This window comes from Aplysia californica, unplaced genomic scaffold, assembly GCF_000002075.1.
Source record: "Aplysia californica isolate F4 #8 unplaced genomic scaffold, AplCal3.0 scaffold00497, whole genome shotgun sequence".
Taxonomy (NCBI): Eukaryota; Metazoa; Mollusca; class Gastropoda; order Aplysiida; family Aplysiidae; genus Aplysia; species Aplysia californica.
This window is the reverse complement of record NW_004797767.1, coordinates 251,348-264,650: the sequence shown is the minus strand read 5'-3', so window position 1 is coordinate 264,650 and position 13,303 is coordinate 251,348. Positions and strand designations below refer to the sequence as shown.

The 13,303-nt window shown below is 39.8% G+C and overlaps 1 protein-coding gene across 1 annotated transcript in view; it reads left to right on the top strand.

Annotated features, from left to right (window-relative positions):
* Nucleotides 1-4,707: 4,707 nt before the first annotated feature.
* LOC101856454 (programmed cell death protein 10) overlaps nt 4,708-13,303 on the top strand; it is a gene marked incomplete in the record, with an annotated part of 11,543 nt that continues 2,947 nt past the window's right edge. The window contains 5 exon segments of the mRNA XM_013086733.2: nt 4,708-4,812; nt 9,338-9,531; nt 10,842-10,895; nt 11,993-12,119; nt 12,444-12,570. Of these exon segments, the coding sequence (XP_012942187.1) occupies nt 9,454-9,531; nt 10,842-10,895; nt 11,993-12,119; nt 12,444-12,570 (386 nt within the window).

Here is a 13,303-nt window from a genome sequence, read left to right as displayed (position 1 = left end):
ATGTGGCGGGACGTAGTGAAATCAGGCGCTCGTCAATTTTTGGACATGTGGAGTTTTTTATAACATCTTGTTCATTTGTAGTGCTTCCAACGAACGTAAAAATTACCGATCTATCTTGTATATAAGTCGAGATATTTGCAATTGGAGAAAGTTGGGGTTTGGGGGAGGGGGTGTGGAAGTTCGCCTGGTTTCAGAAGTAAAACTAATTTAATGAGAAAGTGGCCGCCAAAGTTGTTGACTTTCAAAGCTGGAGAGTTTTTAGAAACTGCAAATTTACACATTTTGTGCGTTTGACCAACGTTTTTCCAGTTAAACCACCACATAAATGTGCTTTGAAATAGACTTAAAAAGTGTTAAGCCAAGAAAAAAATCATTTAAAAAATTGCCCAACCGCAATAAAAAAGTCAATTTCTTTGACATAACCTTTTATTATAATTATAAGATAGCAATATTTTTCAGCTACGGACAATCTCCAGTAAATGTGTCACGACGGGCTGGAATCAGGCGCTCGTTAATTTTTGGCCATTTAGAGTTATTGGTATCTTCTTGAAGCTTGTTCATTTGTATTGCCTTCGATGAAAAAAGAAAACCCAACCATTTTGTCTTGAATAGAAGTCAAGATATTTGCGATTGATCAAGGTAGGGTCACCTGGTTTCAGATGTAAAGTTAGCGAGAAAATGGCCTCTACGGTTTGGTGATTCCCATAGCTTGAGAGGCTTTGGAAACTGAACATTTACCATTTTTCCACCGTGAAATTCACATTAGAAATTGTTAGATAAGTTAGAAAGGGTGTTGAGCCATAATAACAAAATTCTAAAAACAATTGGCCAACGCCCAGAAAATGTCGGTTTCTTTGATTTCATTATTTTGACGAGCGCCTGATTTCACCACGCTGGCTCACATATTTCACCATAGCGGAGGAAGTTCTTGGATTGTAACAGAGTCATGTGAAGAGAAGATTCAAGGAGAAACTCGGACGGCCATGAGAAAGTTAAAGGACACAAAATGGAAAAAGCTGCACGCAAGACGAAGACGCTACACATGTCAAAATGGAGGTCCAGAAGAAAATACAAAGAAAGGATTTTTTTTTAAGTTAAAAGGTGGGAGGGGGGGGGGGGTGAGGCAGGAGCTGGGCGAGAAAAAACAATCGAGAATACACGCTATTAAAGCACAAGAAGCAGCAAATATAAACGGTATGACAGAACTTGACGAAATATTTTATTACCAAAAGACTGATTGGTGACTTTGGAAAATCATCAGATGGTGTTCAGTGGGGAGAAAATAGTACCATATCAACAACGATTATAAGAAACAACGATAGGCAGGCATTTTCAATAAATTTTGAAAAGACCACCCCCACCGAATGAATTCAACTTTGGCGAATTGCAGACAATAGAAGAATGGAGCATGGACACGCATGAAATAACCATGTCGGAAATTTAATCAGCTGTCGTGAAAATGAAAAATAAGACGCTCACACCATTATCAAGTTCAAGGATAGAGAGAAGATAGTGGCCGCATACTCCAATGGAAAGTTTGCTCCGGATCGAAATAAGATGAGACTACCCGATGCAAATGCTGTGGACCAAGCTCTTTTGATGTTGTTTAAGGAGGCAAGGAGAAAGTTGGTGCCAAAACCCCTGTTCGTGGGTACTTGTGGCAAGGGCAACTACCCATGAATAAATACGCCTGGATTAGTCCACAAAAGCTTACTTTCCTTGCATTTTTGATTTTACAGGGGTGGGATATAACAGGACATTTTCTCTACTCCCACCATCCCTGTTATATCAGGTTTCCACTGTATATGTGGCAACGAAACAGTTTTGACTGTTGCACACATTATCTCTGTTGGTAGACTCTGCCAGCCTCACTGTTAGCTTACTTAATCAAAGCTTGCGACTGCTCATGGAGTGGCACGATAGGGGTGAACAGGCTATTTCCGTGGCAATGAAACCGTTTTGAATGTTAGGCATAATGTTCATTGGTGATTATGGGCATCTTTTTACGTTTAGTTTATGAGGTTTACGTCTATGGGTGAATTTGGCTGCGACAATATTTAAAAATTAGGAAGGAAAGCTGTGATTATTTGATTATATAGACGCTTCGCCACTGGGTGGAATGGCCCTCCTCCAGTTCGTATTCTGTTTTTGAATATATGTGGTCCACATAATTCCAAAAGGCTTTGGAAGCTTGCCTTCGTCTTGCGAAAATATTATGCTAAGCTTTTTTTCGTCATCATCAAGAATTTGGTGCAATATTCTAAATTCTCCTGTTTTGCCTTGGGTTTTTTTATGGAATGTACCCAGAATCGACGGCGATCTTGTATACATGATATACCTCCTCTTCAACCGCAACCTTAAAAAAATCTTTTTCTTCTTTGTTAACGCAATTTCTCTAGATCTAGTCTGTCTTGGTCTGGTGCGCTTAAAAATGACCGTACGTGTGAGGAGGCTGTGGAGACGGTCTACCCGCTACGTTAACGTACGTTATTTGTGATGAAGCGGAAGTGCTGACGCTGTGGACCCACTGACCTAAAACTATATAGGTCAGTGTGTGGACCCCGGCTCAGGTTAATAAGGTGTTTGCTTCTCATTCAAAGGTCCATGGTTCGAATCCGGGTAGCAACCGACCAATTTTATTCTCTAAAATTTGTCTTCTTTCACCTCCATTCCTGCTCTAGCAATGTTCTGTCGTCTGCTTTCGTCTCCTCTTTCTGCCCCCACCTCCTCACCTCCTTTGCCCCCTCCTCTCGGCTCCTGACTTTTTCTGCAGCCTTTCTACGGCTACTCCTTGACTCCTTATTCTTACTGCTATCTTTCAGCCGCACCCCTGATTTTCTGGTAGAAACGATCTACATTGATCATTTAGCTTTCTCGGACAAGAGCGCAAAATCTTGGAGGTCCAGTGTGCAAGTAGCGCACGTTAAAGATCCCTTGGTGGTCTAAAATCGATAAGAGTAGGCTTCGGCCGCAACCCGGGCAAAATTCAAAATTTCCCACCAACTGAAAATATTCAGTGTGTCCCACGCGCTCATATGGCCTTCTGCAGTTGCCAGCGCCGTAAAACACTTACAAAAAAGAAAAAAAAAAAAAGAAAAGAAAAATCAACAAGGAGTAAAAGTTCTTGGAAAAAAAGCAATGAGCTGCTTGTCCTTATTTCTTCAACAACTCATGAGTTTTTGATCTATGGTCGATCAGTCAGTGGAGTCGGGTTGTGGGGGTTGTTGTAGGGCGGGAGACTTGCCCTGATCAGTTAATGAGCTCGCTCAGATTGTGATGGAAGAATTATGACCAAAGAGCCTGTAGATTAATTTAAAGAATAAAAAAACAAAAACAAACGAGAACATGAACATATAAAAATAAGTTCAAACATTATTATATAATATTAATATAAACTCGTTAGTTGCAACACTACGTTCCAGACCACGAAAATAGACTCATCTATGCGTCTTTATACATCTAGCCTACATAATTAGGCTTAACTAGGCTACTTATTCAGTATTTTTTTTCTTCTGTTGAGCAAATCTGTCAATGACTTTTTGTTTGAACTGCGATGAGAATCTTTGGATCTCTTTAGCTTTCCTTTCACAGAAGAAAGCAAAAATGCTGCTGATTGATGTGATAATACATGTATCACGGTCTCTTGGCTATGAGCTTATACGATAATATAATGAACGTTAGCGAGTTTCCAATAAGTATTCTTCACGATCGAGCTAGATTAAAAGATTTAAACAATATTACATTCTAATTTAAAACTAACTCAATAACTTACTGATCCAAAACAAATGTGATTATTTATTGCATTGTTTGCCCTCGCTTCATACAGAGATTAAAAAAAAAAATATTGCTAGAGTCTTACTGCGCTCGCAACTGCACGATCTTCACACACAGAGCTCTCCAGCCCTCAGTACAATGACAATGTGCATAGATAAAGATACAGACAGGCAGACACAGATCCTGAATTTTTACTGAATTTTCTATTCCAATTTTCGAGACAGTAATTTAAAAAAAAAAAAAAAGTCTTCTGATATGTCTTTATATTTTTCCTAATATGGGTACAATTAATATACACCACCATAATTATGACTCATTCATAAGGGGGTATAGTATAGGTACAAATCATTGACATCTTTGATCTTTGTAATACAAGCTTAGGCGTGCCTTGATGATTCACAGTCGTTGGACTCTTAAAATCCTGACTTTAATTTCTCTTTTTGTTCAACATGTGATCTGCACAAAACACAGGTTGAAACTTAAAAGTCAACAAAGTTATTTTGATATGTACCACCCCCACCCCTAAAATAAATCAACGCGCACAATAAACGATTGCGCACAGAAATGCATAGATCTAGATATATTGTCCATTCATTACAAATAAAAAATGTGATTACTACTTTCACTTTCACTTTCTTAATTTTCTATCGCCTTTTTCTTTTCATTCTTAGTAATAATTAATATTTTCTGGTCTCGGAAATACCTTGCCTCTTTTACTGAGAGGAGAGTAACATTGAGTAAACTGCGGTTGGAAGAAACGAAAAGGACGGTTCAGAACGAGGGGAAAAACCAAAGTAGATCTAGAGAAGAAAGTTTGGCGGGCATCGTATGGAATCTGCTGCGGCCTGTAACTGTAACGATCTCGTTACGAGCACAGGAAGTTTGTATCAGCCAATCAACTTTTGGCTGCCATCTGCCTATTTGTAGGCTATCATCATGTCTCGATAACTCTTATGTCAACTTCCGTTACGCCCTTCCTTCCTTGTTGACAGTGACACGACCTCGTCTGGTGGACACATCACAGTTTTCAAATTCCAGGTAGATATCTTGTGTCTTTGAGTTTTGTTACTAGATCTAGATCTAGAAAATCACACTGACGTTTGAATTATATTTAAAATTTGGCCTCGTTAAATTTTACTTGCGAGTCTTGAAAGTGAAAGACCTTTCTGCCTTCTCTCGACGACTGTTTTTTTGTGTTGTTGGGTAGGCAGCCCGACTCGGCACTGCACTAGACTAGATCTAGATCTAGATTCTAGATCTACTGCACTGTCACTTACTGGTCATTGTCAGTAGACTCTCTAGCTGCTGTAAACACTAATTGCTAGAAGAAGAAGACTTGTTGTTGTCACTGTCATTGTCAGAAGCATTATGACAGATCATCATTGACACACATTGAATAATTGTAAAACACAGACAGATCTACTCTATAGTATAGACTAGAATACTAGATTTAGATCTATAATCTAGATCTAGAGTAGGCCCGCATCACCGCGCTACTGTTTGGGTGCGCAACCCCCGGTCTCCTGCTTTGTTTTGGATAAGAACAGCGAAAACGAGGTCACTTTCTGTGAGCATGCGCAGAATGCAGCTTATTTCACTTTCGTTTTGGAGGTTCCTGTCAACACACGTGATTCTACGGTGTCGGAAAGTTTTGCCCCTTCATATTAATGGTTTTCGTAACCGGTATCGGTCAATTTACTAAGCGCTTGAGTAGTCGATTATTTAGCATTTAGCACATCTCGCTAATCTAGCTCTAATGTATCGTAGAATGTATACTAGAATCGATAAATACTATCGCAGGCTGCTTCTTAATGCCCAGGAACATGCCAGATAGGGTTGCGCACTGAAGCGGACCAAATTTGGGCAGTCCGTTTCAGTGCGCAATATCGACTTTTTTGCTATTTGGCATTGATAGTGTGGCTTCTAGAGGCCCTTTGTTTGTTTTCCTTATTAAGTTATTTCTTTATGACCTGCATTGTGCACTGGAACAGACTGTTTTCCTTCCATTTGGATGCATTATATTGCCATTGGAAGATGATAAGTTAATGTATTCATGTCAAAATTAATTAATATGGAAATTATAATCTCCAAAATGTTCAATTTCTTCTTTTCATGTCTTTTTCTTCTTCTTTTTTGCCCTTTTCCTTAAAGAATACTAGTCTAGGTATAGTCTAATTCTTGTTTTCTTCTTTCACTTCCTTGTGTCCACAGCACCTTTCTTTTTCAATTTCTTCTTTTCACGTCTTTTTCTTCTTCTTTTTTGTCCTTTTCCTTCTAAAATACTAGTCTAGGTATAGTCTTATTCTTGTTTTCTTCTTTCCCCTTCTTGTGTCCACAGCACCTTTCTTTTTATCCATTATCAAAACACATACACAAGGTGTAAGGAAATCTCCTGTCAGGGGGCGCACAGCTCCCAAAAAGAACACGCCTAATTGACCTTGGCCTTCCATTATGGTCAGTACAGGAACTTCTTGCAAGGAAAAGAAGACAAGGCAAGGATAGAGAAAGATGAAAAGTGTCAGAAAAGAGCTAGATCTAGATCTAAAGCTGTAAACATGGTACTATTGCGCACCCAACAAGACGATATGTTGCACCAAACCAGAAACCTTGCGCACCAAACCAGACACACGTTACCAAACAGACACCACCACAACATATAGAAATTTTAAACTGCTGTTACAGTAATGCGCTACACCGTATAGAGAGGAAGTTTTTCTAACTTTTCTGGTGAAAAAATCATGAAGATCGACCTGTAACTTCCAGAGATGTCCACAAAAGATCGCTTACTGTATATCGCACCACAGGATGTACTCTAGATCTATGTCTTGGATCTAGATTTAGATCTAGATATAGATAGTCTAGAGTCTAGTCTAGATCTAGATCTAGATCTAGATTTAGATAGATCTAGATCTAGATTGAGATTTTCTAGATCTAGAAAATAATAGCCTAGTCTATGGCCTATCCTATAACCTTCTAAGATGGTTTCCTTCCAGCTAGTTTGTCTAAAGTCTAAAGGAAGTGGCTATCCTCACCGGGGTGAGAATAAAAATACGATCTACCTCTCACCAGACTTGCCAGCGTAGGCTATTCTTACCCGGTGTGAAACAAGACCTGTTTTTCCTAATTTCGGAATACTGTCTAGATCTACTGACTACTGTCTATCGGTGTGGATGATCAAATTGATAAAAAAGCCAAGAAAAAATTACGTTTTATAGCACAAAAGTAAGCTAATTTGATCGTCTTCAAAGATGCTATGGCTATTTCACTTTTCAAATCGAGCCAAACTACGCGGGTCACCATTTTGTTTTGCCCGGAAGTTCTCACGCTACTCCTCTCTCTCTCTCTTTCTCTCTCTCCACTGTCCACAGAGACAAAATTGCACGCTTTTAGTTAGGCTAACTCTAACATAGTAATAGATCTAGAACGTTTGTTCACGGCACAGAATTCTACAATTCTGTTAAAATAGTGTAGAATTCTGAGAATTCTGTGGTTCAGGGTGAACGCTTCACTGGTTGGCCTAGGCTAGAGTAGGCCTATAACGGTGAACGCCCACCGGGTGAGGATAGCCAAAAGACTCGCTTGCGCTATTCTCACCCCGGGTGAGAATAGAGGTGGCCTTGTCTAAAACAGCATTAAGTTCATTAAGTTTGACTAAGACAAGACACTATTAATTAAGAGTTACAAGGCCCATCCTATGTTGTGTTAAGGCTGGTATTTCCTTTTGGATTGGAATGTTTTATTCACATGAAGCTGCAGCGAGCACCTAGCATATATACCTCTGTGATTTGCCCAAATATTTGAAATATAGGGAGATGACGTATTCCGCCACCTATTTTTGTCATTTTCTGGGGCTTCCCTCGCCAGTTGACTTGATGATCTCACCGTGGGGGGCCCTCTTTGCCGCTCAGCGCGCGATGTGCTTCGACACTAGATCTAGGTTTCATCGCCAACTGCTTCAGCTGTGTGTGTGCGCGCGTTCGTGTGTGTGTGTGTGTGCCCGCGCTTGTGTGTGTGCTTGTGTGCGCGCACGTGCTCGTATGTGTGTGTGTGTGGTCGCGCTTTGTGTGTGTGTGCTCGCGCTTGTGTGTGTGTGTGGGTGGGTGTACAAATTTGTGGAGAAGGTAAATTTATGGAACGAGAATTACTGAGATTGTTTATAAAAGATAACACACAAATCAAAAATAGCCTTCCTAAAATAAGGCTATAAAAAATTGTGAGGACCGGTAAGTATCAGATCTGATGCGTTAGCTGCTCTTGACATTTGGTTGTTGGAATACATAGATCTAGATTTCTAGCCTTAAAGTGCAGCTCGTTTTTTGTTTGTTTGTTGTTTTTTTCCACTGTTGTTTGCTGTGAAATGGCCTTCACCCAGCCCATTGAAAAATAAAGTAAACCTGAAACTTATTTGTGTACACAACGTATAAGTTGTGCTGTTCTCTGTGTGTGTTTGTGAGGTCAACTGTGTGTAGCGCACCTGTGGCCTGAGGGGGGTGAGAATAGCGAGACACAGGCTATTCTCACCGCTGGATTTGAAATGGATAGAGTTGAGGCCCTTGTAATCCTTCATGAATCCAATCCACTAATCCAGCAAGTGTGAATGATATATTTTCAAGAGTTGTTGACTACAGTGGAATTCAGTTATAACGAGAGGGAGTGGACTGGTGCAAACCATGCGTTACAGCATGATTCTTGTTGTAAGGGTTCCAGTGATAAATTCAAGGGAAATAATACAGTAGTTGTAGGCCTTTGTTTCTTTTTGTAATCTCCTCTTAAGATGATTTGGTTCAACATGATCTCTAGGTCTTACTTGATAAAAAATCGAAGATTTCTTTCTCTAGCACTAGCGATGTTGACAGCTTGGCGTTGGCGATGAGAAAGAAGGGCCCTGGCTCTAAGCCAACTCCCCACTGTGTTGTCCCCCACCCCACCACACCCCACCACACCCCACCACACCCCACCACACCCCACCACACCTTGTGGTGCGTTCTGTCTGCTCGTGCACGTCACACGTTCGCTCCATCCATCACAGCATTGTGACCTCTCCGTCCCGCATCGGAGAAGTGAGAGGCGCGGTAGGCCTAGATAATCTAGACTAGGCTGGCCTATCATGCCTTCTGCTTGTCTGTGCATACCACTTCCTCCCCACTCATTCGCTCCGGCCTTCATTGTTGGCAAACGTGGGCTCTCCCATTCTTTGTTTTGCAAGATCACCAACAAGTTTCTCAACTGGCGAGGTTTTACATTAATAAATGGCCTATAGATGCACTGTGCACAGCAGCAGCAGCAATATTCCGCTATAATAACCGACTCGCATGTTTGTCTGATTGCGCTATAGCAGTATTTTATTTACAAAGATAAAGAAGGAAAAAGAACTGAGTTTTAGAATTGTGTCTTTATAACAGACTTCTCGTTATTTCAAGATCAGGACTCGTTATAAGTGGATTCCACTGTAATGGCTTTAAATTTTATAAAGATAGGCCTAACTTGATCATGTGAATAATATTGGGCTTCATCTAGATCTTTAACTTTCATTTTGATATCACTGAGTTTTAACTATTCGCAGCCCTGATGCCAGCCCGTGGGTGATACGGTTGACAAGTGAAGAAACGGAACAGTTTAACTGCCCATCCCAGCATTTCCTGTGGTTTATAACCTTTTGGTCAGAGTCAAACTGTATTGATGGTCTACACAATGGGAGACAGGAATCTCTACTCCAAACTGATGGTGGATGTCGTGATTGGGCCCACATTAGATAAGGTAAGCACACAGATTTTCTTCAGTTGAATAAAAATAAAATGTTGTTATCCATTCTCTACTCTCTTCTCCTGATGGTTTGTCTATTTGCTTTTTTCTTTAAAGTTATGATATTATAGCGTGTAGACATTCTCAGCTGTTATACTTGTAGGAAGAGAAACTGTTGATCTTCTTTGCTCAATAAGTGTCAACATTTTAAAAATATGTTATAATACACCATTTGTGCGGGGGGGGGTATGAGTAACCCCCATAATGCAATCCCTGATGTTTACACATTGAAGAGGTACAATTCAAGAAACCTGGAAGCATAAAAATATTATTTTTGTTTGAATCGCTGCCGCACTGTAGTCTCAATCTGGCATCGGCGTTTGTTGCCATTTTTTGGTCCAAAAGTTGCCAGTGGCAAAAGTTGCCAAAAAAGTTGCCAGTAATTTTCTAACTTTTAACTGTGACGACGTATATAGCAATTATGTTGACAGAGGTAACAATCTAAAGCACCAGAATTTCTTGTGTTCTGTTTTAAGCATCCAGAACATTATTTGTAGTCACCCAGAGTGTAAAAACGTGAAAAATAAAGGTTTCACAACAGAATGTAATCAAAATTAGAACAGCACGCATAAATAACCACAAAAATTAACAAATTGGGGCGCGTCGACCTATCTGTAGATTGGCTGTTTTAACCCTAAACGTGTGTAATTAAAGAAAAAGTAGGCCTTCAGGATATTACATGTAAATTATGGAGTCACGCACAATTGGCGTGTGCCAGTGTCGGCATTCGGTTTTGGCGGAGACACGCTCTAACATAACACATTTATATTTTTAAAAGGGTAGGAACGGCATCAAAATAAATGACATTACGCTGTATAAACACTCACAAAAAAAGAAAAACAAATCATTGGAACAGTTTTTAGACAAATTAACACACCACCAAATTCAAACTCAACAAAGAGGGAAAAATTAAAGACAAACAGCAAAATAATAAACAGTATGTAGTGTAGTGTACTTCTAGTATCTGCATGAAAATAGATCTAGACACACATGGACATCTGAAAACTTATCAAAGCACATTTCTGATATGTGATGAAGTAGCTTTGTTGTTTTGTCGTTTTGAAAAATGCTAAATTCACGGACCCAAAAATGCCTAAAATGGCGGCCGCGACAAACGCAGATGCTAGCTCAATAACTGTTGACTTTCTTTAAAAGTATCATGAACTGTTTTGCTTGGGGACAAGTAGCACATTTGTAAGCCACCGTTCTGTTTTTGCTGCTGCTGCTCAAATGCTTTAGCACTTCCTCTGGAATTTGTTTTTCAGTTGGAGAAGAAGGACATATCTGCTGCACAGACGCTCCGCAGAGCAATCACAAAGGTTGGTGTCCTTGACATTTTGAAGTCATGAAAGCCGAGGAAGAGCAAACTTGTTTTGTTTGGTGACATAATAATAATAATAGATAGCCTTTGTATAGCGCACATCCCCGCTCAACAGTCGGCTGTATGCGCTTTACACTATATTATGTTACACGACATAGAGTTTGTCTTCAAGTTGAGTTTTTCCTTTGAATTGAAGAGAACCCTTTGTGCTCTTGAGAAAAAAAAATATTGTTGTTGTTGTTGTTGGCTGTTTTTTAAAAACTGATTGTTAAATTTTTAAATTCATAACAGCCTGCCTCCTTAATGGTTTAAATGAATTGTGTGCCTCATGTAACAATTTTACAATTTAAAAAAATTCTGGTCAGTGGTATTGTTTGAACACAAACACATGGAAGTCTGTGTGTGAGTTGTTGGGTAATTTCTCTGAATTTTTTTTGTTTTTACATGAATTTCCATTGCCCTACACGACTCAAATGAGGTTGTTTTTTTTTAAAGACTGCCCTAGACTAGGGGGTTTTGATTGTCTAATCATGCCCTTCGGTGAGAGATTGGCTGGAAAGGGAGCTGAACAAAACGAATAATTTGTACACAAAAAAATGATGCCTCTTTCAATAATTCTGGAAGGTTGCAACCTATAATGACACTTTACCGGAGAGTGGGGGGTGGGGGGGTTCCATCAGCTGTTGTGGGACATCATTCTGTCTACATCCCATATTTCGACGGGTGCTCTGTTGTGGATTGCTCCTTCTTTGGTATCAAACATCTATCGGCATCGTCTTTATCTCCCCTCCTTTTTTTGTGTGTTTTGACTCTCTTGTAACACCTCTAATCTTCGGCACTTTTATGACCTTATTGTGTTGCAAGTGCCGTAAAACACTTACTAAAATTTTAAAAAACATCTATTGTCCTTAATCTTGTCCTTTTTCTTGTTTCTCTCTTGTACTACCTCAAATTTTCGGCACTTATATGACTTAATTGTGTTGCAAGTGCCGTAAAATGCTTAAAAAAACATCTTGCTCAAAGTGTTTCCTCTTTCTATTCCATGGGTCTGGGTATGGGCTGTCGGAATATAATTTTTGTGCTTTCTTTTTGCAGGCAGAGTCAACGATTCCAGGTCTCACATATGATCTTGTTCGAGGTCTCTTGAAGAAAGGGGAAGTCTCTGACCGGCTGGACATGTGTGAGACCCTGCTGAGACTGGGCGGAACCACAGATGCTGAAGGTGTTTTTGCCTTGTTGGCTGTGGTTTTCACAGTGCTGTCTTGATCTTTTTTTTTAATGTCCAATTTTAATCCTCTTTCAGACTAGTTTCAAATATTCTATCATCTTTATCTCTCCTCCTTTTTTGTGTTTGTTGCTTTCTTGTAACATCTCTAATCTTATGATTTAGAAAATTGTGCGAATAATTAATCTAATTCACTTGGTGAACAATCCAAATATAATGAAAGTAGTTCCGAGTAGGCCAAGTACCGAGTTCCACATGTGTTTACTTCACCCTCAGCGTACCTTTTTCTCATTTTTGTTTTCCTCCTCAAATTTCTTTCAGAGCTACGTATCCCTCGCACGGAACCGTCTTTCAAGACTCTGTACAAGTGTGCCTGTGACTTGAAGCTTATACTCAGTCGCATCCCCGATCAAATCTACGACAGGAAACAGTTTTTAGAGACCATCAAGTAAGTTCGTTTTGAAGAACTAAAGAAGCAAGTCTGTCTACCGATGTTAATATGATGTGACCCTGTCTGTCCATCTGTGTGTTGATGACCCTGTCTGTCCATCTCCTTGTTGGTGACCCTGTCTGTCCATCTGTGTGTTGGTGACCCTGTCTGTCCATCTGTGTGTTGGTGACCCTGTCTGTCCATCTGATCTTCAGTTTATTACCAGTATATTTTTTGGTCCAGTTTGTCAGCTATTAAAGGTAGAACGGTTATTTGGGGATGATTAACTCTTTTCCTGCCAGGCCAAAATCCCCCACTGACCCAGGGCTTTCCCCTGACCTGTTTTTACTTATATTACTCTAGGGTTTCTAAAGGTGATTATGCGAAATCGAAGGTGTCATATGAAATCAACAATTTTCCAGTTTTAAAAGGTCATATCTAACAAAGTACAACGCCAGCATCGTCCAAACTTCCCAAGTAGGTTTAACCTCAAGTAAGGCGAAGAAATATTGAAAGTTATGTTTGCGTACCTAATATTGTAGTCAAAATAGGAGACATACTGAAGACAGGGGAGGGCTTTTTTTCTCTTACATTTTGAAGGGGACAAAAAAAAGCGCTGTAATGAGTAAGAATCGTCTCTCGGTGCTATATTTTCTCTCTTATCTGCGAACAGGAAGTCTGTTCTATTACTTTGGAAACATGGATCAGCCGAGAATTTTGTGTCTTTTCATTACTGGATTGGAATAGATAG